A 23,303-nucleotide genomic window follows, 5' to 3' on the forward strand; every position below is an offset into this window, starting at 1 on the left:
GGGCGCGAGGCACGGGAAGGAATATAATGGGTAGGAGGACATTAGGAGAGGGCCTTGTCTGGAAGCTAAGCTTTGGGTGGGACAAGTTGCTAGGACATCTCCTAGGCAGTTGTGCAGCGGTGCATGGCAGTCCCCATAGCCAACCCAGAAAGAGAGTCCAAAAAGCGGTGCTGATCCATATCAACAAACCAGCTCTAGCAGTTTACATCTCCACCAGGAGCAGGTCTTTTGTAATGCTAATGAGTCTTAGGGTGCAATCCTATGCATGTTTAGACAGAAAAAAGTCCTACAATTCCCAGCAAGCAGGGCTGGCTGGGGAATGCTGGGAATTGTAGGACTTTTTTCTGTCTAAACATGCATAGGATTGCACCCTTAATTGCTCATCTGAGACCGAGCCACAGCAAAATACTTTGCTTTACAACAGCGAACAATATACTGTTGCTGGGAAAATCCATTCTCCCCCAGCTACTTGTAGAACTGAAGGTAAGTTCAAAGGGAACAGGAAATTCTGAGGAGGGAGGGGGGTGTCAGATGACATCAGTGTCCCCATTTTTAAAAAGTGCAGGTGCTAGGTCCCAGTGAGCTCTGGTTTTGCTACACCTCTACTCCTTGAGGACATCCTCCTGGTGGTGCATGAGTTGGGGTGGATCATGACTTATTTGGGAGAATTGCGGGGGTTCAGGCTGCTTCTATATCTCTATGTTGAATAAAGAACTGGAATCCAGAAACCCACTTTAGCCTTGTAGATAGCTGCAGATGCACCAAGCCTCTTCTCAGAAAGTCTGCCTCCCACATCGCTTTAAATCTTGAGCCCTTTCTCTCATGGAGACATACAGGAAAGTGGGCACATCCTGTTTTACTCAATTGCTTGTCAAGGGATGGGAGGCTGTGCTGCTGCTCCTGTCCTGAACCACTTAAGGCATGTATGTTTAAACAGGGAAAAAGTCCTATACCATTCCCCAACAAGCCCTGTCTAAACATGCATAGGATTGTGCCCTTAACCCCTTAGTCTAAGACAGAAGGCAAGGGCCAAGGGAGAGAAAGTTATGAGACAGGGCATATGAAACGAATTCAACCGGTACTTACTGATCAAATGCATTCTTGTCCCATTACTTTCTCTCTCTTGGCCTTGGCCTTCTTCTTTGCTTCCTCTGCAAGAACAGGGAGCATCTCTACACCAGCCTAAAATCCTGCATTTAAAATGGTGCTTTCTGCTTCCGTTTTAAATGTAGGATCACAAAGACTCCCTTTTTCACACGCTTCCTTTCCCCCCTCCTTCTCCCCCGTATCTGAGTCTTCCATACCTTCCATTGATCTCGCTCCTCTTCTTGCCGCTTTTCCTCTTTTCATGGAGGGAACTGAAGCGGAACACAACTGGGTAAGTTGATGGCTCATTATCTGCAATCTATTTAAAAACGGAACAAAGGGCATTTAGTGCAGGAGATGCTCTGGAGGTTCACGGCGTCATGTAAAGAACCAGCAAACTTCCATGATGGAGCCATCTCAATCGCAGGATAAAAGCTCCATGTGAAGAAAGCCAGAAGGTAGAAAATCTGAGCTAGATCTCTACTGTTTGGGGAATGCTCCCAAGGCTGGCTTGACAATTAGGCATGGTGGAGTGGCTGCCTCAGATAGGGGGTCGCAGCAGCAGCCCTTTCAGCTCTTCCCATGCTCCTCAGCCGGTGCTCCTGCAGTGGTGATACTCGCTCCTTGCTGGCTTGGCTGGCTGGCTTGGCTGGCTGGCTTGCCTAGTCACTTTCTCCTAACATGTCACAGACAATACTGCTGGGAAAGAGCCCTGAATGAGCAAACAGGCAGAGGCAGCTGGCAGACACTGTTTGCCTAACGCGACACACACTGGCACTGCTCACCTGCAGCATTCGGCTGAGTGGGCAACAAGCAGGGGTTAAGTAGAGTGGTGAGTGAGCTGGCAACACAGGGTTGGAAGACAGGGCTGTGTGTGCCACATGGCCTACCTTGTACCCACTAAGCCGTCCTGCTATCTTCAGGTGACTGTGTGGAGGAGTCTCTGTCTCTGCGCATGTGCAGAATGCCTTTCACTCACTTGTTGTTCAGTCGTTCAGTTGTGTCCGACTCTTCGTGCCCCCACGGACCATAGCACGCCAGGCCTTCCTGTCCTGCGCTCTACGGAAGAACTAATCACACCCTATGCAAGATGAGTTCAATAATATTTTTAAAGTACATGGAGGCCTTTCCACGTGACCCCCCCCCCTCATGTTTTGGTACACAGAGTTCTATGCTGCACTGGCAACTTGCTTAAAACTTGCTTTTTCCCTCTTTCCTCCCCCTCCTCTTTTCCTTTTGTGTCATGTCATTATAGATTGTAAGCTAGAGGGCTGTTTTGATTTTCTTGATTGCATGTAAGCGGCTCTAGGGCCCTTTTTGGTGAGGAGTGGAATAAAAATGCTTTAAATAAATAATAAATACCATTTTAAAAGACATACTATATGGTCTCAAGAAGCCTTGATTCTGCTGCCAGCTAAAGCGTTTTGTTTTTCCAGTCGTCTCAATGCACGTGGGAGACTGGCGCTGTTTGCTTTCTGACTTTTAGGGCGCAATCCTATGCATATTTAGGCAGAAGTCCGTCACGCTGGCGGAAGAACGCTGGGAGTTACTCCTGTAAACACGCAGAGGATTGTGCCCTTCCTTCCTTTCAGCCCCGTAGTGCATGTTGCAGCGCGGCGCCCTCTTGTGGCTATAAGTTAAAGTAACGAGGCAACTTAAAAAAAAATACAAACGGCGCAGGTTCGGCGATTTCTTTGTGTACGTTTTCGCACAACAGAACTGTCGCACTCTAACATTAGCAGCTCCTCCCAGTGTACTTCCACTTGTTCCTTACTGTGGTAAGGATTCCCGAAGAAGATCCTAGCATAAGAATAGGAGTTATTATGGACAGCGAGATTTTCGCTTGGCATAGCACAGAAGCATCCTTAGAAAGCAGCTTGCCTTTGATGCGTTTGCTGGAGGTTTTGTTCAGCCGGGCCATTCTGCTACCAGCTCTAATCCAAATAGCGCTGCTCTGAAGTGCTAAGGAGAACACCCACCGCACACTAAAGACGCCCTCCCCGCAATAAAAGTTAAGCTGTTTTGCCGTAAGAAATCTTGGGGGAGCGGGGAAGGGAATACAAACACGAGCGGGGCTTGGATGTAAGGTACTAACCCTGTTACACAGAGTTAAAGGAAAGGCGACAGTGTTGAGATGGGCAGTGAAACGACCAAGAAAAAACCAATAATCATAAAGGACCCCAAAGGCGAATCAACTCTCCCTCGCTGACATACAGTCTGATTTTTCTATACGTGGCTTTTAGGACCTCGAGAGAAACGTGTGTATGTGTGCAGGGTGGGGTGGGAAATAGTAAGAGCGTAAAACCTCCTCTTCGTGATGTGGGGTTGCTGGAAAACCTGGACCTTTAAAGAGCTACCTCTGGAGGGTCCTAGTACTTGCTGCTCCAGCAACGATCCTGCGTTCCGGGTTTTGCATTACGAAAGTCTTGCAGCAGTAATAGAGCTCAACAGAGAAAAGGGGAGGACAAAACTACCACTTAAAAAAAGAAGGAAAAACAAGCAGGGATAACTGACGAAGCCGAGCGAAATCCCAAGAAGTCACGTTACCAGGACTGGAACAAGGTAAGATTGTTTTTCCCCTTCTGCTCTTTAGAGCAGGCCTGTCCCCGAACTCAGAACCATCCCCCGCGAACTCCGTTAGCAAGGCGATGCCCCCTTCGCCGCTCCTCCGGAGCTGTGCAGGCGTTCGGAGCTCTGGGCCTGGGAAAGGATCTTCACGGCGAGCATTTTGACTCTCAGGACTCCGTTCAGTAGCCCAGCGATCCCGCTCGGCGTTATACCACGTCGGCTTAACGGGACTGTGTCAGCGGAGGCTGGTGGCTCCGATTTCCGTGGGGTTATCGATCCATTCTGGGTTTCAGTCAGAACCAGCCAAAACTCTAAAGAAGCTATCCAAAGTGGTGAACCCACTCTGGGGATAGGGTTCAGCACTTTGGATAGCTCCTTTAGAGTTCTGGCTCGTTCTGGATGAAACCCAGAATGGGTTCGCCACGCCCACCAGAATCGGAGCCACCAGCCTCCACTGAACTGCGTATAAAAGTAACTTTCCAAGGGTGGCTTCCAGTCTAGTTCCAACGTGCAGCAGAGGTGCCCCCTTACACAGGTGGGACAGAGCGGCTGCCCCAGTGTTCGGAAATAGTATGATGAAGTGCTGCTTGCTTCCCTTGACTTAGCTGGGGAGACCGTCCTCCTCCTCCTTGGCTGGGACAGTTGGAGATTACACTGAGTCAAACCATCCAGCTTGGTATTGTCTTCTACAGTGGTTGGCAGCAGCTCTTCAGGGTTTTAGGTAAGGTCTTTCCTAGCCCTACCTGAGGATGCCCGGGATGGAACCTGGGAGGATGCAAGTTCTGGATCAGTGATCTGGATCTGGATTTAGTGAGACTGGATGAGGTCCAATAAACTGAAGCTGAATCCTGGCAAGATGGAGGCCCTGTGAGTGAGTCTAAGAGAAAAGCTCCTTGCCTGTTTGGGATGGGATTGCACTCGCTCTGAAAAATCGGATGTCGGGAAGCAGATGGCATAGATGCACCAACCAAACAAGGGCCCCAGCCAGAATCCTTGGTGCTGAAACACCAGGGCAGGTTTGTACAAAGTAACTGGGGCTCTGACCAAATACAAGTTAAAGGTTAGAGCCAAATTACCTACCTGTGCGTGCACACACACACACACACACACACTCAGAAAGAAAGGATGGGTGATATATTTGTAGATGAGCCTCCAAGAGCTACATACCTTTCCTTGGATCTGAATTACCTGGGGACTGGTCTCACAGGGGATTTGCTGCAAATTGGAAGCATTTTGAGCTTGTTGGAGGCAGATGACATCATGGCCTACCTGCAGCCACCCTGCAGATTTCCAGTAGAAAAGCTGGATTTTCCAAGACTACTTTTACTTCATTTCATTTCTTTACTTCGGGCTCTCTGTGCTTCTGGTGCTGTGTGCCCCTATCCTCTGTATATACTTCAGCATGATAGCCCTGTCCAGGGGCACATCTTTCACCTGGCTGTGACCTCACTGAGCTTTTCCAATCTTCAGAATTGCCCTGCACTCCCATTTCACCAGTAATTAGCCTCCGTGATGATGCCGTTCCCTGATGTTTGCGTTACTTCGCTTCCCCACTGCTGTGTTAAATTGCATCTCCAATATTGTGTAAAGTCACGTCTCTGATGTGATGAGGTCTCAGGAGGCTGTCATTGCAAACAGAGAAAGTACTCTGAGAAGGGAAAAGGTGGTGTGTGTGTGTGTGTGTGTGTGTATGAAAGCAATAACTCCACAACAGTTTGCTGGAATGGGATGAAATGGGGGTGGGGGTGGGATGCTCTCAGGGGGAGCCTTCAGATGCTGCACTCGAGAACCTGGGATTTTGGCTTCTCAAGGCAAAAGTGTGCACATGGGGAAAAATGGGGTGGGAGCAAAACCCCCGAGGCAAATTGCTGGAATGCAGCAAAATTCAAGGGAGTGGGGGATGCTTTCATAGGGAGCCTATTAGTTGCTCGCCATTCATAATAATGTAATAGCAGCAGAAAGCCTGGACATGGGCCAGGAAACAAGCCTCTCTCATTGGTTGAGTAGCCCTTGCTAGTTTGATGATGTTCCATTTTACTCCCCTCACTCCACCCAGAAGTATGTTTCTTTCAAGCTCTGTGTGACCCCTGAAAACCAGATTTTAAAGGTACGGGACACTTGGCTTAGCTTGCTTCAGGTGTTCCTTATGGACCAAAGTGAATTCCACGAAAATCCAGTTAATCAACGCGCTTTGATCCCCTGCCCCCCCCCCAATTCCTGAAGACTGGATAATAGGGTGTGTTGCAACTCCAAGCGTGAGGTAGCAGTGGGATCCTTTAAGGAATGAGGCTTCTGTCCGCTTGTGAGAGACACAGACCTATCCAGCCAAACTGCTGCTAGCCTGGTGGATAAAAAGCTGCTAGGATGAGTTGTCTATGAAAACCTGAACCACCCTGTGTGGCAAGACAAGAGGCCACCACAGTTGCATATAAAGTTGTATGTGTTTGCAAGCTATGGGTAGGCCCCTGACCTGTGATCTTGTGAACTATAGTAAGTGAATGCCAGGTGTAGCCGGATCACAGCCCCCTTAGCTTAGCTTTAGCTTTCCCTCCACTCCTTCCACTTCACTCCGAAATGCTCACCCCACCCTTCCATCTCCTTTCTTTTCCTACTCCCATGAGTGTTAGGAATCCCGCAGTACCCAATCCCCTTCTTCTTGTACTGTATTGTTTTACCAAATTAATTTCCCCAAAATCAACTTGGGCATTTTAAATTTATGCTTGTAATCAATACATGTGCCAAGTGGCTTTCTCTTAAATCTGGCGTGTGGGTGGATTCTTGGGTGGGGTCTCTTCTTGGCATAGATGCTCTACTGCCAATGACTAAAGGTCCTTTGGTTTAATGAATACATGTCTGATAACAATAGTTTAGCTTATAGCTCTTATTGCTAATAAGCCTTAGGAGAGGCATTTCAACCATGTAGTATGGGGGAAAACTGCACAACAGTTGGGAGACCACCAAATGATTGGTGATGGGGGGAGCATGGCTCTCTGGGGAGCTAGATAGCATGGGTTCTGTCCTGTTCTGTTTCTGGGATATGTCATGTGTGCACATTTTAAAACTAAAATGTCAATTATCTGTTTCAGTTGGAATGCTGGGAGTCCATCTTCTGCATTTTTGTACGGACTGACATCAACAGCCAGGAGGATGCCTAGCAAATCCTCGTGACTGCGAAACTGTCAAACCACTATAGCCTAAGCAGTATCAATGTTGGTCCACTCTCTTTCCTACGTGCACCATCAAGATATGTGCAAAAACAAGGACTGATGCATCTGTACAGACCCGGCTAGGTTGGAGTTTATTTTTCTCAATGAATAGGAGAAGGTGAGAAGAGAGAATAGTTTCTAGGTGGACATGCAAGAGGCTATAGTCAGATGCTGCTAAGTATGTCAGTCTTCTTCTATATACCCTGTTTCCATCACACCAGAGTGAGGAGGCATTAAAATGTATAAGGTAGTACATGAAAGAAAACACTTGTTTGGGCAGCCTGTGGTAATATTAGCTTAATATTATGCTTAATGAGGCTAGTAAAGAGCATACAAGAAATGATTTTTTTTTACATTACAAGTCCCTTTATGAAGGGAACCTCATACATATTTCAAGGCAATTACTTGGGAATGAAAGATGGGTTTAGATAAATCTCCCACTTCCTTCCGGTGTCACTGCCAATAGTCACGGTTGGGCACAGCCAGCCACTTTCTCAAGGCCTGTTGTTCTCCACGAGGCATAATTCTATCTAGAAGATCAAGATAGTTGTGGCCCCTGCAGAGTTATTCTGCTTCTGGTGGAATGTTGTGTGCTCATGGAGAGATATTTTAAAGCAGGCGTCAGCAATTTGTGCCCTTCCAGATATTTTCGCCTACAGTTCCCATTCGCCTCAGCCAGCATAGCCAATGGTGAAGGATCATGGGAGTTGTAGGTTTAAACATCTGGAGGCCACAAAGAGCCTCCAGGTTTAAGCATCTGGAGGCCCATTTTAAAGCAATGATGTGGGGACTCTAACATTTCCCAATTGGATCTGGGAGCAGGATTCTATGTTTGTCAGGCTCTGTTTGCATCACCAGCAAAGTTACATGGCTGCTTACTTGCTCTGCATATCATTTCCACATGGAAGTGCTGACTGGATGACTTTTTAAACCTGTGAGCACAGAATGCTACACTGGAACTAGCAGTTTGTGTGCATATGAGTGAAGGAATTCCATTGTAACTTACTGAGATTGATAGGAACTTTTCATTTAATCCCTTGGGGGAATCTGTTTCTTTTACTCTTGTGTATTTAAGTATTAGAGCTAATTGGGCTAGTTCTATTTATTTAGCTTAATAAATATCCAGCAGTAGAAAACATACGTAGAAAAATGGCTCCAATCTTAGAAATTAAGGGGGGTTGGCCCAGCATCATAGTCAGTATTTTATACAGTAGATTTTGTAGAGTGGACATCTTCAGACCTTCAGGATCTTTAGACTTTCGGGAGCTATGTCCAACAACTACCTGGATTAGCAGTCTGCTCCAAGTGGCAATTCAATGCATTTCATCTCTCTACACTCTGCAGGGTAGGATTACTACAATGAAGCTGAATGAGCGTAGTGTGGCATATTATGCTACAAGTGACTCCCTGGCAGACCACACTGGCTTTCTATGCAAGCGTGTGGAGCGACACCACCACCACCACCACCACACCACCTCGTACCTCCGCCGCTGGTTCATCCTCAAGGGTAACTTGCTCTTCTATTTTGAAGAGCGGGAGAGCCGTGAACCCCTGGGTCTCATTGTGTTGGAGGGTTGCACTGTGGAGCTGTGTGAGGCTGCGGAGGAGTTTGCTTTCGCCATCCGCTTTGATGGCACCGGTGGCAAGGCCTATGTGTTGGTTGCCAACTGCCAAGCTGCTATGGAGGCTTGGGTGAAAGCACTTTCGCGGGCCAGCTTTGATTACATGAGGCTGGTGGTTAAGGAACTTGAGAAACAACTAGAGGAGGCCCAGAAGAGCTTGGTTGCTTGCCATAAATTGCCAAAAAAGTCTTCCTGTGCCCGGAAGAGACATCTCTCCAATCCCACAATGGTACCTGTCCAGGAGCACCCTGTCATCTTGGAGAATGGTTACTCTGCATGGGACAATGGTTGCACTCTTGCAGGACTGGTTCCTTTGGACACTGATGGGGGATATTTGAAACCCCCACCCTTACCTCCTCGTCGAAGATTTACAGGCAGCAGTGCAAGTGCAGCACTTGCTGCTGGCCTTGCTTCTGCTGTACATGAAAGTCCTGTGTCTCCAGAGACAGCGTGTTTCTCAAAATTACATGATTGGTATGGTCAGGAGATTGCAGAGGTGAGAAGGGAATGGCTGGAGAGCCAGGAAAAAGTAGAAATGTGAACATAGTGAGGAAAGGCGTTGGTAGGGCCTGGGGGAGTGTGTGTGTGTGAATAGAAAAATGGACATCAAGCAGGTTTTCACAGACACCTTGCTTGCTGCACTTGTGCATTGTTCTCCCAGCCAACAAAATTGCCAAAGAACTGATATTGCTTTCTGGAATAATGAATTGCAGATTCTGCATTACTCACTGTCACAACTTGGTATTTCCTGGGGATCTAGAAATGACCACGATATCCCCAAAACCTAATTATGCACTATCTGTAACTCAAGCAGAAGGTGCAGGCAAGAGGCTATGGTGTACTTTCACACATTGATGTGAGACTCAAAATAGTGCTCTGGTTGTCTATGTCAAAATAGCAGCTTCTAGATATACGAGAGGAATCTCTGAATCACCATTCTCCCTCTTCTTCCATACAATATTATTAATGGCATTTAATCTTGATATTGCAGTTGCTTTAAGACATATGCTGGAGAGGCTAAACTGTGAGCTAAGTAGCATGGTAGTTAGGTGCCTGGCCCTACTTACTAGAATAATAATGTCCAGCACCTATATAGCACATTTCAAATATTCCAAGCACTTCACATGCATTTTGCAAAGATTACGGACAACAACCTTTATTGGGAGACTGGTATCATTATCCCCTAATGGCAGATGGGGGCAAAGCTGAGAGAGTAGTAGTTTGCCAACACTTAATGAGTTCATAGCTCAGGTGAAATTTTACCCAGGAATTTCCCAGCTCACACTGTTAGTCACAACATTGCAGTAGCCCTCATAAAATATAAAGTCAGTTGATATCCCAGATCTACAACCCAAGCTATGCCTCTGGCTAACCTCCTTGTGCTTTTTCTACATTTTAAGTCAGTATTTCAAGATTAAGCTCCAAGAGAGGCAACATAATCTGGGTAACAGAACCAAAGAATTAGGGGCAATTACTCTCACATTGTAATGTAATAATGTGTAATCTCAGACCCTCAGCATCACCAACTATACAATAGTCTCTTAGGGTGCAATCCTATGCATGTTTAGACAGAAAAAAGGCCTGCAACTCCCAGATTGCTGGGAGTTGTGGGATTTTTTTCTGTCTGAACATGCATAGAATTGTCCCATTAAGCACTCTGTTCTCTCTAACTTCTATTCATAACTGTGTACAAGGGGTGCTTCCAGATGAGGCTTTTATTGTGCAATCGTACTCAGTTGTTCATGGAATTTTACAGGGAGTTCAGACAACAACATCTTCAATTTGTAGCCCTCCTGTGTTTTCCCACCGCCTCTTCCATCTTTTTGTGTACCAGAAAAAAAACCCATGAAGGAAGAAAAGATGGCACAGCTGTACAATACCTTTTGATTGGTAGTGCTATGAGCCCTTCATCTGGAAACACCCAAGTAAATTACAGTAATGTTTCAAACAACATTTCAGAATGGCTCTTTTGACATTAAAGCCCATCTTTAAAATGTTCACAGCTGAGGACTCAAATCAATGCTGTCTTCTCATTACTCCACTCCAATTCTCATGCAATAATTATGAAAAGAGGAAATGATTGTTACCTGAGAAGAATAAAAGGCCCCATAGGATGGACTAAGAGAAAGATGAAAAGAAGCAGGTTGGGTTTTAGACATCTTAGCCACCTCAACCACAATCACTTGGTTGTACATTTTGTGATTTTAAATCCAAGACCTATAGCAAATGGCAAGCATACCCAGTCTACATACAATATTACTTTCTGCTCTTTGGGATCCAGTTTGCTCTTTAACAGTTTTGCACATTAGTGACTATAACTAATTGTTGAGCCAACAAAACCATTGTGTACAACTCCATGATGGGCTCAAATCAAGCCAAAGCTGGTAATAACCATTTCTTCTGTTATTAGTTTATGGGCAGGTGCAATAACCTAATAGGATAACTATTCCAGCTGAGAGAAAAGAACCACCATGATTGCTCTTACTAAGATAAAATAAAGCTACCATGACAAATAAGGTGATAATTCCTACACAAATGAGAGTAGCTTATTTGAAGCAAAATTGTATTAAATCCGACTCCAAAGACAAACATTCCTCCAGCAGTGCTGATCTAGAATAATGTCATCAGCAGCCAATATATTTGCTAAATTCAAACAATAGAAGAAAGCTAATAACTTCATGGTGCCTTACACTCTGGTAGTGTTGTATTACACGTATATCGCATGTCATTTTTAAAAAGGGTATTTGCATGCCTTGTGATTTACACCTAAAACAAGAACGTACAGAATTATTTCATAGTTATTTGTAGTTCAAACATAATATTGAATGAACTTTTGTTTTAAATGTAGCTTTTGGTTGCACACTTACTTTAGAGTGTGTCATTGACCTCTGTGGGACTTCTTTTTTTTTTTTACATGTTCTTTTTTTCTGTTATAATACATGTACATTATGTCTGTACAACTTTGTTCAACAATTGCATAATAAATTGTACAACAGTTTACAAGCATCCATGTTACTCTCAACAACGATAAGATGTAAATATTTTATTCCTAAGAACAAATATGTAACCTAAACTAAGCTTTTGCTGCGATTTTTGTGTTTTTTGTTTGAAAGCACGCGTTACAATTTGTTAGTACATATACCTTCTTACTTGTTATTTTAATGTGGGACTTAACTTCTAACATAAAAGGAGTCTTGCTGGATTGGACAAAAGGTCTATCTAGTCCACCATCCTGTTTCCCAAAGTGACCAACCAGATCCCCCTGGGAAATGGACCATGAGAGGTAATAAGCTGCCTCCTGTTGTTGTTCCCCAGAAACATGCTGACTCATGTAGTATATGACTGGTGGCCATTGATAGCTTTAAGAATTTGTCTCATCCCCATTTTAAAGTCATCTTCAGTTGGCAGCCATCACAGCTTGTAGTGACTCCCAAACTGGCTTACTGCAGGTGAAGCGACTTTATCAGCACTGTATATATTTCTAACACCCCTCCTCTCCCCAGACACTGAAGGTGCAAACCTGGAAGGGGGAGTTCTACAGGGTGGGTAAAGGATGGTACCCTTAGATCTTGCTGGTCATTCCGAAATTAAAGGAATGCTGCTATGTAATACCTCAACCATGGGCCTTCTCAGTAGCGGCAGCTACCCTCGGGAAAACCCTTCCCTGTACAATTTGTGAGCAGAAAATGTGGCATCTTTCAAACGCCTCCTGAAAACGCACTTGTTCACCCCCAAGCTTTCTCTGACTTATAATTAAATTAATCATGCTGCTCCATCTTCCTGCGCCTTTATCACTCTTATTGTAATTGTTAATACTATATTTTAAACGTGATTTTAGTATTTATATATTAACTGCTTAGAGGGCTTTTATTATATTTAGCGGTATATAAACGTCACAAATAAATAATAAATGTTTAGACAGAAAAAAAAAAAAGTCCTACAACTCCCAGCATTCCCCAGCCGGCAATTTGCAATAATCAGAGTGAGCTCCAGTGCAGGGCTGTCGCAAGGCGCTCTCTGTCAGTCACGCAGCCCCCTTCTCCTGCAGATAACAAACTGTATTTGGGCAGGAATTTGCACTGGCAGCTATAATAATTTTTTGAATGTATGTGCGCGCGCGCGCGGGTGGTGGTGGTGGTGGTCTCGCACGAAATAAGCCCCAAATTAGACAAAGTAGGAACTCCTGTTTTCGTTTGGTGACGCTCAGTCACAGCTACGCCAAACTCTTAGATTCCTTCATTGCTGCCTCCGGGCGGCTCACGCCCGTCTCTGAGGGGATATTTAAAAAAGGCTTCTCCACGGGAACTAGGAAACGACCAAACCAGGCAATGAGACCATTCTCTACTTTTTACTCTCTGCGGCTTCACCTCAGCCATATACGCATGCGTACTGCAGAAATACGGCTCCATCGACGTATCGCGATATTTGAAAAAGCACCGCCCATTCTTTCGACGGCCCGTGTGCGTCACTATAGCGCCGAAGGGAGAACTAATACGGAGAAGATGGCTGGGTGGCTATGGGCAACGGCTCTGTCTCGGGCACGGGCGGGGCCCTTTGGGAACGAGAGAGGCGCCTTGGCGACTGTTGTACCCTCGCGAAATGTAACCGTAACCCGGAGTGGCGCCATCTTGCCTAAGCCCGTCAAAGTGAGTGTATGAAGGGAAGCCATGGGCCGTGAAGGAGACGCCGGTGAGGAATAAGCCCACCAATCGCTAAACACGATGTGCTGCCCGACGTGGGCTCATTGGCAAGTTTACCAGCCAATGGCTGATAAGGATTATTTTGAAGGGCGGGGTTTGGTCGTTGAGTGGCAGGTCGTTATCCAACAGACAGTGGCGCGAGCGGTGGGCCTTAGAACACGGAAGCACCAGTAGAAAGAACGTGGGTCCCTTGTCTTGTTTGACAGGCGCTATGGTTGGAGCTTCTGCCAACCTAGCAGTTCGAAAGCAAGAAATTGCAAGTAGATAAATAGGTACTGCCTCGGCGGGAAAGGTAACAGCGTTTCGTGCACCTCGGTGTTCAGTCATGCCGGCCACATGACCACGGAAGCGTCTTCGGACAGCGCTGGCTCTTTGGGTTAGAAACGGGGATGAGCACCGCACCCTAGAGTCGGACACGACTGGTTGGGGACACCTTTACCTTTACCTTTTTTTATGGTTGAAGAACGAGCACCACCCCGTTCCTGTTTGTTCCCCTCTCAGACACGGGTTATTTTAAGAAGCCGGGGCCGTTGGTGTTTTCCTTTCCGGCCCTGTCAGTCAAAGCCAGAATTGTAGCGTGTCATTAGAAGATTTTATCTGCCACGTTTATCTCTCTTGTATCTTCGGTGATATGAAATAGGAATGCGGGTGACTGATTCCTACCCACCCTGCTGCTTCTTGCCAAATTGACTTTGACAAGTATAGAGTGGGATGAACCAGCCAACTTTTATCAGGTGATCAGCATTTTGCCTTTCAGTATTCCTTACCCACCCACCCACCCACCCCAGAGCAAACACCGTAAGCTAAGCTTCATGCTCCAAACCTGCTTGACCAAACAATGGTGGAGGCAAGGGAGAGTAGAGGAAAAAGTAGGGACAAAGTGGATAGCAAAGGACCTCTTGAAAAGGGGAAGTCATTCTAATTTGACCCTTGAGATACAAGTTTTCTACTGCTGTGTTTGAAGTGAATTTCAGATATATGCGGTATTGCTGTGTAAAATCATTTGCAATGACTTGCACGTTGGCTGGTCTTTGAAGCTGTAGTGTAGTACATTCAGTAATATGATTATACTGTAAATGTATTCTTCTGTGACACATGTGCTTTGTATTGGAAGCAAAATGGTTTTTGCTGGGTTATTCGGTAAAGTAGACCCCGCCCCCCCAGTCTAGAAAACATCTTTCAATATAATTCACTTTTGTTTTCTTAATTGTGATTTTAGGATCACCCTAATTGGTGTTGCATCCTTAATATTCAGACTCTATTCTGTCTGTCTATGACTCCTAGTTTTTACATATATGAAGACAGCCCAAAAGATTTATGCATGTGGGATTAAATATACATTAATTGAATTCTAAGGGTGCTATTCATTATAGGAACAAGTTTCTGATAATGTTTACTTCAGTCTTTCTATCATTTCTACATTTAGATACTCTGGTAGCTACATAGGGATTTGGTGATGGCTATCTTTTTTTTTTGCAGAACCTGCATTCAGAGAGATATTAACTGATGCTCAATTAATCTCTGTAGATGCCTTTTGGTCTTCTCCGTGTGTTTGCCATTGTAATTCCCTTCCTGTATGTTGGGACACAGATCAGCAAGAACTTTGCAGCATTGCTTGAAGAACATGATATCTTTGTACCAGAGGATGATGATGATGATGATTAATAGGTATGGTTATAGATAAAAGTACTAGCTTAACTGAAACTTTTCCCTGTTTGACATAGCATAGGAGAGAAGATTGTGCAGTGAAGCACTGTTGCGTATCTTGTGAAAAGCTCCAGCATAGTTGTTTTCTAAATTCCATAAGCATTTATGCATCCTTTAGTAATAGCTGTAATGTCTCTTAGAGAGCAATCCTATGGCCCTTAGGCAGCATCTGGGGGACACAGGATATTTCACATTCTTGGATCCAAGGCTGGAGCCAGTGCTCTGACCTCAGAGCCAGGAAAATGAGCTTCCCTCCCCCTTGCAGCCAGTGTGGAGAGAACTGGACCAGCTGCTTCTATGAGCTCACAAATGTGAACTCATTGAGGGGTGACAGGGGACATGTGGGTGGGTCAGGAGGGGAGAAGACTGGGGATATGGGGATCTGAGCTACCCCTAGCCTCCTTCCTTCAGCATCCCCAAAGCCTCCACCAGATGGGCAAAAACACCCATCTAGCTAAACTGCAGAGTGGGAGGCATTGGAGTTCCTAGGCTTACAAGTACCTAGGGCTGATGCAATAGGATTGTGCCCTTAGATTCTGATCAGTCCTTGAACATAATACATCTAAAGCAGAACCCTGGCATTCACCACCTGAAGCCAGGTGTAAAACAGTGGCTCAGATAGGTGGACATATGCTAAGTTAAGGAACAGCTTGCCTCTAAGCAGATGCTCAGGCCAAGAACTAATGATCCATATCAAGATCAAGCGCGCTCTCTCTCTCTCACTCACTCACACACACACACACACTCCTGGTTTTCCTCCAAGCATTCTTTTCAGCAACCTAATTTAGAGGCTGGTGGGAGCTTTTTAGTTGTTCTAAGACAAATGGGAGTCAGAAACCCTTTATCCACCTTCTGCCTACCCCTACTCTAAAGAACATCTAAATGCTACAGCTGGATTAAGATATCTCTCCCTATCATTTCCACTGTCACAGCATCATAATCACACAGCTTGTAAACCCTGCCCAGATGGTACTTCCCTCCCTCCCTGTCATCTATATCCAGTTCTGTAGTAAGAATGCAAAAAGTTATTATGCCTTATTAACTACTTCTCTGTAGTCTTCTCCTTAAGTGTAACACTGAAATAATTATAGCTGAACAGTGTGTACATTTAGGGCATGCCCAAGACTTTTATGATGACTTGGCAGTCTGTTCTATAGTAAGTCAATAAAAGAATGTTGCACTTGCCAAAGTTACAGTAAACTTGTTTTCTTAACCATTTGTGTGACAGAAAGCAGTGCACATGTTTATGATGTGCATGTGATATTAGAATCTTGTTCCATTTGAACCTACTGAGTCTTTAGTTTGTTTCCTGCTCTACAGAATGCAAAATTAGTATTCTGCATCTTAACATAGGGACAGTTCCATAGCGTAAAACAACATTTTCTTGTTTCTTTACAGGGCTGTAATACATACACATACATAGGCCAAGTATTCCGACATCGATCTCTAGTCCTGCCCCCATCCCTGGTTTGTAACGAATGCATTTTCGGGCAGGTGAACCTCCGTCATATCAGTGAATGCTCTGTGCATGACTAAATGAGGATGACCTATATGCATGGGTATGCATATATGCTTGTTGGTTCAGTAACTATTGTATGGTGCACCTTACATTTTCTAAAAAAGTGCTTGGGGACACTGTTTTAATGAGTTAAATAAATGGTTTAGAGTGCAAATAAAAAATTATAGACCTAAGACTTGTGTGTCTCATGCTGCAATCCTAAGCAGTGTTACCAGGGAATCTTACTGCACTCTGAAATTTACATCTGAGTAAACATGCTTAAAATTATGCTGTTCAGGACTAGAACCAATGGATGGAAATTGCAGGAAAGCAGGTTTCACGTAAACATTAGAAGAAACTTCCTAACAGTAAGAACGGTTCGACAGTGAAACAGACTGCTTTGGGAGGTGGTGGGCTTTCCTGTGTAGGAGGTATTTTTTAGCAGAGGCTGGATGGCCATCCGTTGGGGATATTGTAATTGCATTCTGCATTGATAGGGGTTGTATTAGAAGACCTCCAAGGTCCCTTCTGATTCTGTCTGCACTGCAACAACACAGGATAACTCAAACAGAACTATCTGTTAGCTGAACTTCTGGTTCTGCAGTAGTTTTAAAATGCCAGATTGCTCTCAAGTAAATCTATAGTTATGTGCTAAATAGTTTGGCATGTCACCCAGCAAAAACTGGTTACCAGGTTTTCTGTGTGAGGGTTCAGGCAAGCAAGAAAAATCCTTTGCAATTTATGAATCTGGCCTTTTGATAGGGTTACACTTGCGATTAAGAGTGTATCATTCTTAAAACAAATCCTTAGGATTGTTAGGATTCTGTAGGAACCAATGCATTCTGAATTAAAGTCCATAATCCTTCTACGGAGTACGAGCATTCCTCCACAGACCTCTAGCCTCTGCCTCTCTTTATAGCACAGTCTGAAGAACATTTTAGTCTGACAAAACTTCACACTTTATTCAGGGGATAAACTTGCACTGTAGTGAGATTATTATTATTGTATGAGTTGCAACAAGAGGTACTGCACACCCAGGCTATCCTAAAGTAGACTGCACAAAAGGAATAAAGAATGAGTAAAGTATTGGTACCAAGAATTCAGAATCAGTATAGAATAAAAAGTGCCAATATGGATACTTTCCACTGAAGAACTCTTCAATATGTAGGGCTTTATTTTCAACAGAAAATACAGGATTACAGCTCCACAAAGTCTGTTTGGCTTAAGGGTCATGGCCTGCATAGAACTTGGATAGGAAGTCCTTGGGTTGTGGTGATTCTGTCTCATGAAAATACCTCATTATGTGGGTCCGTTGTTTCCACACATGAATAGTCTCCTGGAGTTCCATTTTCCCCTATATGAAGCAGAAAAAGAAAAAAAAAGTTTAAGTTATCCAAAACATTTTCCACCCTATTACTTTAATGTAGAGTAGGGAACACACAGTTCCTTTGTTCAATGGTGGTATCACCTGTCAAATCAGGGCTTTGAGAATAACATTAGTAAACGTTACAAGCATCACTGAAGTCTGTTGTCAAACTGCTGTGTTACACATAGCTGGGAGGAAGATACAGTGAGCTGTAGGGCAAGAGCTCCCAAGCCCAGCTGTAGTGTCTTCAATGCTTCTGAAGATCTCTCTCCCCCTCCACACTACAGCAGAATAGCAAAGTCCAGTTTTATCCATCTGTTATACACGTGTTTCTCTATTATTTATTTAAAACATTTCTGTCCCACCCTGTGAAGAGCCTCATGTGGCGCAGAGTGGTAGGCGACAGTATTGCAACCGAAACTCTCCCCACGACCTGAGTTCGATCCCAGCAGAAGCTGGGTTTCGGGTAGCCAGCTCAGGTCGACTCAGCCTTCCATCCTTCCGAGGTCGGTAAAATGAGTACCCAGCTTGCTGGGGGAAAGGTAGTCACGACTGGGGAAGGCAATGGCAAACCACCCCACTACAGTCTGCCAGGAAAATGCCAGCGAAAGCGACATCCCTCTAGGGGTCAGTAATGACCCGGTGCTTGCACAGGATCCCACCCTATATCATTAAGATCTCAGGGCGGCATACAGATAAAATCAATGTAAACAGTATAAAACAATAAATAATTTAAACAGCTAAAAACATATTAAACCATGGACAAGCTAATACCAATTAAAATCTAAAACAGTTAAAACAGTGTGCTACTTTAGGGAAAGCATTAGGTCTCAAAGGCTTTGGTAAAACGCCATGTTTTTACTTGGCACTGAAATGAGACCAATGTCTGTGCCAACTGGGCCTCCAAGGGGAGGGCATTCCACAACCGAGGTGCCGAAGCAGAGAAAGCCCTCTCCCACATCTCACCGTAGTGTATGTCTCACACTGGTGGGACACAGAGGAGGACCCCTCCAACAGATCTCAGTCCTTGGGCAGACATATATAGGAAGAGGTGCTTTCTCAAATATCGAGGTCCCAAGCAGTTTAGGGCTTTAAATGTCATCACCAAAACCTTGAATTCCAACTGGAAGTGTATTGACAGCCAGTGCAATCCCTTTAAAACTGGTGTTATATGATTTTTATAAGATGTTCCAGTCAGCAGTCTAGCTGCTGCAGTTTGCACTAGCTGCAACTTCCGAGTTGTCTTCAAGGGCGGCCCCACGTAAAGCGCATTGCAATAGTCTAACCGGGACGTTAGCAGTGCATGTACTACTGTTGCTAGGTTATCCCTGTCCACGAAAGGCTGTAGCTGGTGGATCAGCCGAAGCTGGCCCCAAGTACTCCGGGCCACGGAGTCCACCTGGAGCTCCAATGACAGTGATGGGTCTAGGAGTACGCCCAAGCTATGCACCTGCTCCTTCAAGGGCAGTGCAACCCCGTCCAGGACAGGTCGCTTACCCAATTCCTGGACTTGGGAACCACCAATCCACAGAGCTTCTGTCTTGTCAGGATTTAGCTTCAGTTTACTGTCCCTCATCCAGCCCATTACAGCCTCCAGGCACTGGTCCAGCACCTTCACCACCTCGGCTGACTCCAACAACAAGGAGAAATACAGCTGAGTATCATCAGCATACTGGTGACACCCCACCCTGAAACTCCTAATGACCTCACCCAACAGCTTCATATAGATGTTGAACAGCATGGGGGATAGACTAGAACCCTGTGGCACCCCACAGCTTAATAGCCATGGGGTAGAACAGGAATCCCCCAATACCACTCTCTGGAATCGGCCCTGCAGGTAGGAGCGGAACCACGGTAGCACAGTGCCCCCATCTCCCATCCCAGTAAGACACCATGATCAATGGTGTCAAAAGCCCCTGAGAGATCCAGGAAAATCAACAGGGTAGCACTCCCCCGTCTATCACCCAGAGTAGGTCGTCAGTCAGAGCAAGCAAGGCCGTTTCAGTGCTGTACCCTGGCCTGAAACCAGACCGAAAGGGGTTCAGATAGTAAGGTTTTAATGTTCTATATATTTTAAATTGTTTTATTGTGTGTTGTTTGGTTTTAATTTTTGTGAACCGCCCAGAGAGCTTCGGCTATTGGGCGGTATAGAAATGAAATAAATAAATAAATAACGTTCCTCCAAGAATGTCTGAAGCTGCCCAGCCACCACACGCTCAAACACCTTGTCCCCAAAGAGGATATTAGCAATGGGGCGATAGTTCTCACATACCTCTGGGTCCAGTGAGGTCCTCTTCAGGAGAGGGTGCACGACAGCCTCTTTCAAGGCGGCAGGCACCACCCCCTGATAGTGGTGCTCACACAATCTAGTCACTACTCACACAATCCAGCAGCAAGACACACTACAAATAAATGACCGGAATCTTTTCCGTAAAGGAGAAATTGTTCCCTCCTTAACAGCTGAACATTTCAGTTTCTAGCTCAGCACCCACTTCATGATGAAAGGGTATTAATATGTTTTGGTGCTGTAATATCCCTTCAGCATAAGTGGATTTGAAACAAAGTGCTCTAACACATCAAGAAAGTTTTGAATGGACACTTCCTTCTATAAGGCCAGTATACAGAACAGAGGTAGGCAGCATTCATACATTTAAGTAACGTATTAAAAAAAGATGAGCACAAGATAATAGTTATGTGGTACAGAGTATGCCACCTCAGGAAAATTTATTTTGTGGTCTTCCACTGTTGTGGCTATTACCTAAACTCTGATAAGACCAGGTGTATGTTGATTGTTCCTGTGATGACAACACTTGATGTTATTTATCACTGTGATGACAATGCTAGAGAAGTGTCTGTATTGTAAGATATCCTTTAGCATTTAAGAAGAAGAATTCAACTCTTTATCTACTATTTATGACTGAGACAGGTATTTTATGAAGTGTATTCTGGACTTATGCTCTATTCTCCATTTCTATGGAGATCTGAGAAAAGGGAAAGTAGTGGCTCCACATACCAATCTCCTTCTGCCTGCTGTGGATTTAAGACAAGTGCTATGTGGCTTACCTTAATAACAAGCATATCAATAACTCTGGGGTCTGTGGCATGGGCATTCTTCATGAACATCTCCCGCACCTTATCACGTCCCTGTTTCACTGTGATGTCCAGCTGGTATAGGTGCACTAGATCCGAAGCAAAAAATTGTCTTGCATGAGAAAATGAATGTTAGTTTTGTTCATATTTTACAAAGACTAGTACCAGTATGAAATTATACTGGCTGGCTGTTTGGTTCAAATGTATGAGAAATACACAAGAATTCTAACAGGTGGCAAGAGCCCTTTAAGTAGCAGGAAAGAAGAAGCTCCTGTCCATTACGTCCAAGTCACTTCAAACATTTATGATGCATTAGTTGGTCAAAAGTACTCATTCCCCAGAAGCCACCTGGGCTACAGCATCCAACTTCACCCCACCCCGAAAGCTCATTAAATAATGTAGTAAGTAGCCACCATCTCTTTAGAACACATATCCTAGAGGTAAAAATACCATTTTATGTATTTAGTGACATTCAGTCTAGGTAGAAGCAGGCAATTTGAACCCCTTAAAGTATTTCTGTGCTGTACAAAGATCTTGCTCAAATTTTGACAATTCCACATCCTGAGGACAGTTTGTGAAAAAATGGGCTGCAGTTTAAATATTTTTTTAAGAGATATAAAAAGTGACAAGAGACAGTCCACTTCATCTTTCAAACTCTTGTGGATTTTCAACTCCATGCATTAAGATATTTGAAAGGATCAGCACCCCCCTCCCCCCCGGTGGTATCCATTTTTGAAGACGCATATAAGGGTACTAAACTGCCAGCAGCTGTTTTGCATCTATCAACTAAATGTCACATACAATATGCTAACACACAACCAATACGTACAAAATAGCTTTGGGCTTGTGATACAGTTCCAGTGTGTCCCATGATATTTATAATTTCACAAGTTGTAATTTAACAACGGTGGCAATGAATAAATAAATGAAAAACCTCCGCCACCCTCTTCTAAACAGGCTCTGGGAACAAAGATGATGGGGAGGGAATGCACAGAAATAATTGAGAACAGAAATACAGCTTTTCATCAAAAGGCATGGCTTGAGTTACCCCTGGCTTGGGTCTCCCTTACCCCCAAAGTACACAATCATAATATTATACTCTCTGCTCACTAATCTCGAATAACCATCAATCTGTTAGTGGGTACTAATGCAGATTAGAATTACCCACTAGATTACATGGGATGCACTATCAGAACGGGAAAATGTATCTGTAACCCCTCTGTGAATTCCAGTGTCCTGGAGAAACTGAGTAGCTGAGACATGGTACAATTCTGGCTCCCACCTTGGCTTGATGCTGCTGAAATACAGGTGGGTAGGGACGCTGAACCCAGGGCGGACCGAGGTCTGTTTTATCCTTGTCTTTAATCCAGAAAGGGGCAATCCCCCACCACCGATCTCTATGGAAAAGGGTAGCTAGGTGAAGGGAAGGGGGAAAACACAGCCGGCGATGCTCCTTCCCAAGCAGATAAGCCAAGCCAAACGTCTCCTGCCCCGAGCAGATCCCATTCACCCCGCACCGCCCCTTGAAGCGACCTTGAAGCGGAGGTCGTGCGCCTAGTCACGTCTCCTCACCAGCGTTTGGGATTTCTCGGTACCAAGCCCTATACAGTTCTCGCACACGCCGTTTGGCCTCAGCCAAGTCCCGACTGAAGATCGGCTTTACCGCTGCTCCTGTGGCGGCGGCTGCCACCTTCCCGGCTCCGGCCGCCGCCATTTTGCTAATCCGGCTATGCAGCACCCGCGTCGCTTTCCGCATAGAGTAGGCGGGTTTGCCTTAGGTTATCCAAAACCTATTGGCTTAGAGATATGTCATTCATCCAAGACTCTGCCGTTTGGGTAATGTGACAAGTTATGAGTGGATGCGGCGCTGTTAGTGATCTCTGGGCTCTGTTTTGGGGAATATACACTAGGATGCGCTATTTGCGTGCAGAATAGTTAAAGCGCAATCCTAAACCTGCTTAGACAGAAAGAAGTTCTACAACTCCCTGCGCTCCCCAGCCAGCCAAGCTTGGCTACCTGGGGAATGCTGGGGGTTCTAGGACTTTTTTACAAATCTAAACATTCATAGGATTGTGCCCTAAATCTGAAGGACAGCATTGTCGGTTAGTCACCCCTCCCTCCAGCCATGTATTAGGCACATTTAAGTTTTGCAGATTTATATTCTAATGTATGAGGCAAACAACTTCTATCTTTTCATAGATGCTTGCTTTTTAAAATGAATGCTGAATTACAAAACTGAGGAAGATTACAAATAGCTAAACTCTAGGTTACAAATATCAATGTGGCTGTGGGACAACAAACCTAAAATCTAGAATTCAGTACCTGTCTCAGCGAAGAGCCGTCATATTTTCACACATCTCATCCTATTTGCATGCTAGTATATAATATTCATTATATTTTAAAAACTATGCAGTGTTCAATTTGTGGTTCACTGGCCATGTGCACAAACAACGAAATACC

General features: G+C 44.8%; 4 protein-coding genes across 9 annotated transcripts in view; 2 read left to right on the forward strand and 2 right to left on the reverse strand.

The window, feature by feature from the left end:
- The window catches only part of NAGA (alpha-N-acetylgalactosaminidase), a 34,133-nt gene extending 32,008 nt beyond the window's left edge, over positions 1-2,125 (reverse strand). For 2 of the 3 annotated variants that reach the window (XR_014784323.1, XM_084810013.1), the window contains exons 1-2: positions 1,977-2,125; positions 1,305-1,405 (exon numbers count right to left, since the gene is read on the reverse strand). The gene's annotated coding sequence lies outside the window, so the exon portion shown is untranslated. Of the gene's footprint in view, positions 1-1,304; positions 1,699-1,976 lie in introns of those variants that run through there. The other variant, XM_084810014.1, reaches the window with a different exon arrangement.
- Positions 2,126-3,498: 1,373 nt separating this feature from the next.
- Positions 3,499-11,556, forward strand: PHETA2 (PH domain containing endocytic trafficking adaptor 2). 3 transcript variants are annotated; one of them, XM_084810019.1, is made up of 3 exons: positions 3,499-3,648; positions 6,741-6,978; positions 8,205-11,556. In XM_084810019.1, exon 3 carries the CDS (start codon positions 8,220-8,222, stop codon positions 9,021-9,023), a length of 804 nt encoding a protein of 267 aa, XP_084666145.1. In that variant the 5' UTR covers positions 3,499-3,648; positions 6,741-6,978; positions 8,205-8,219; the 3' UTR covers positions 9,024-11,556. The 3 variants fall into 3 exon arrangements, with proteins under 3 accessions (XP_084666145.1, XP_084666144.1, XP_084666146.1); XM_084810018.1 differs by having other exon boundaries at positions 3,545-3,648; positions 6,741-11,550; XM_084810020.1 differs by lacking the exon at positions 3,499-3,648 and having other exon boundaries at positions 6,957-7,038; positions 8,205-11,550.
- Positions 11,557-12,952: 1,396 nt separating this feature from the next.
- SMDT1 (single-pass membrane protein with aspartate rich tail 1) lies at positions 12,953-17,252 on the forward strand. Its single transcript, XM_084810021.1, has 3 exons — positions 12,953-13,128; positions 14,710-14,850; positions 16,288-17,252. The coding sequence occupies exons 1-2, from the start codon at positions 12,985-12,987 to the stop codon at positions 14,845-14,847; spliced, it is 282 nt and encodes a 93-aa protein (XP_084666147.1). The 5' UTR covers positions 12,953-12,984; the 3' UTR covers positions 14,848-14,850; positions 16,288-17,252.
- A 286-nt stretch (positions 17,253-17,538) lies between these two features.
- Positions 17,539-22,574, reverse strand: NDUFA6 (NADH:ubiquinone oxidoreductase subunit A6). Of its 2 annotated transcripts, XM_084810022.1 has the most exons (4): positions 22,416-22,574; positions 20,817-20,932; positions 19,251-19,383; positions 17,539-17,741 (listed from the first exon to the last, which is right to left on the reverse strand). In XM_084810022.1, the coding sequence occupies exons 1-4, from the start codon at positions 22,555-22,557 to the stop codon at positions 17,671-17,673; spliced, it is 462 nt and encodes a 153-aa protein (XP_084666148.1). In that variant the 5' UTR covers positions 22,558-22,574; the 3' UTR covers positions 17,539-17,670. The 2 variants fall into 2 exon arrangements, with proteins under 2 accessions (XP_084666148.1, XP_084666149.1); XM_084810023.1 differs by lacking the exon at positions 19,251-19,383.
- Between the last annotated feature and the right edge of the window lie 729 nt (positions 22,575-23,303).

This window comes from Heloderma suspectum, chromosome 7 (assembly GCF_057233095.1).
Source record: "Heloderma suspectum isolate Gila_16-S chromosome 7, 16-S_ref, whole genome shotgun sequence".
In the NCBI taxonomy this organism is placed as follows: domain Eukaryota; kingdom Metazoa; phylum Chordata; class Lepidosauria; order Squamata; family Helodermatidae; genus Heloderma; species Heloderma suspectum.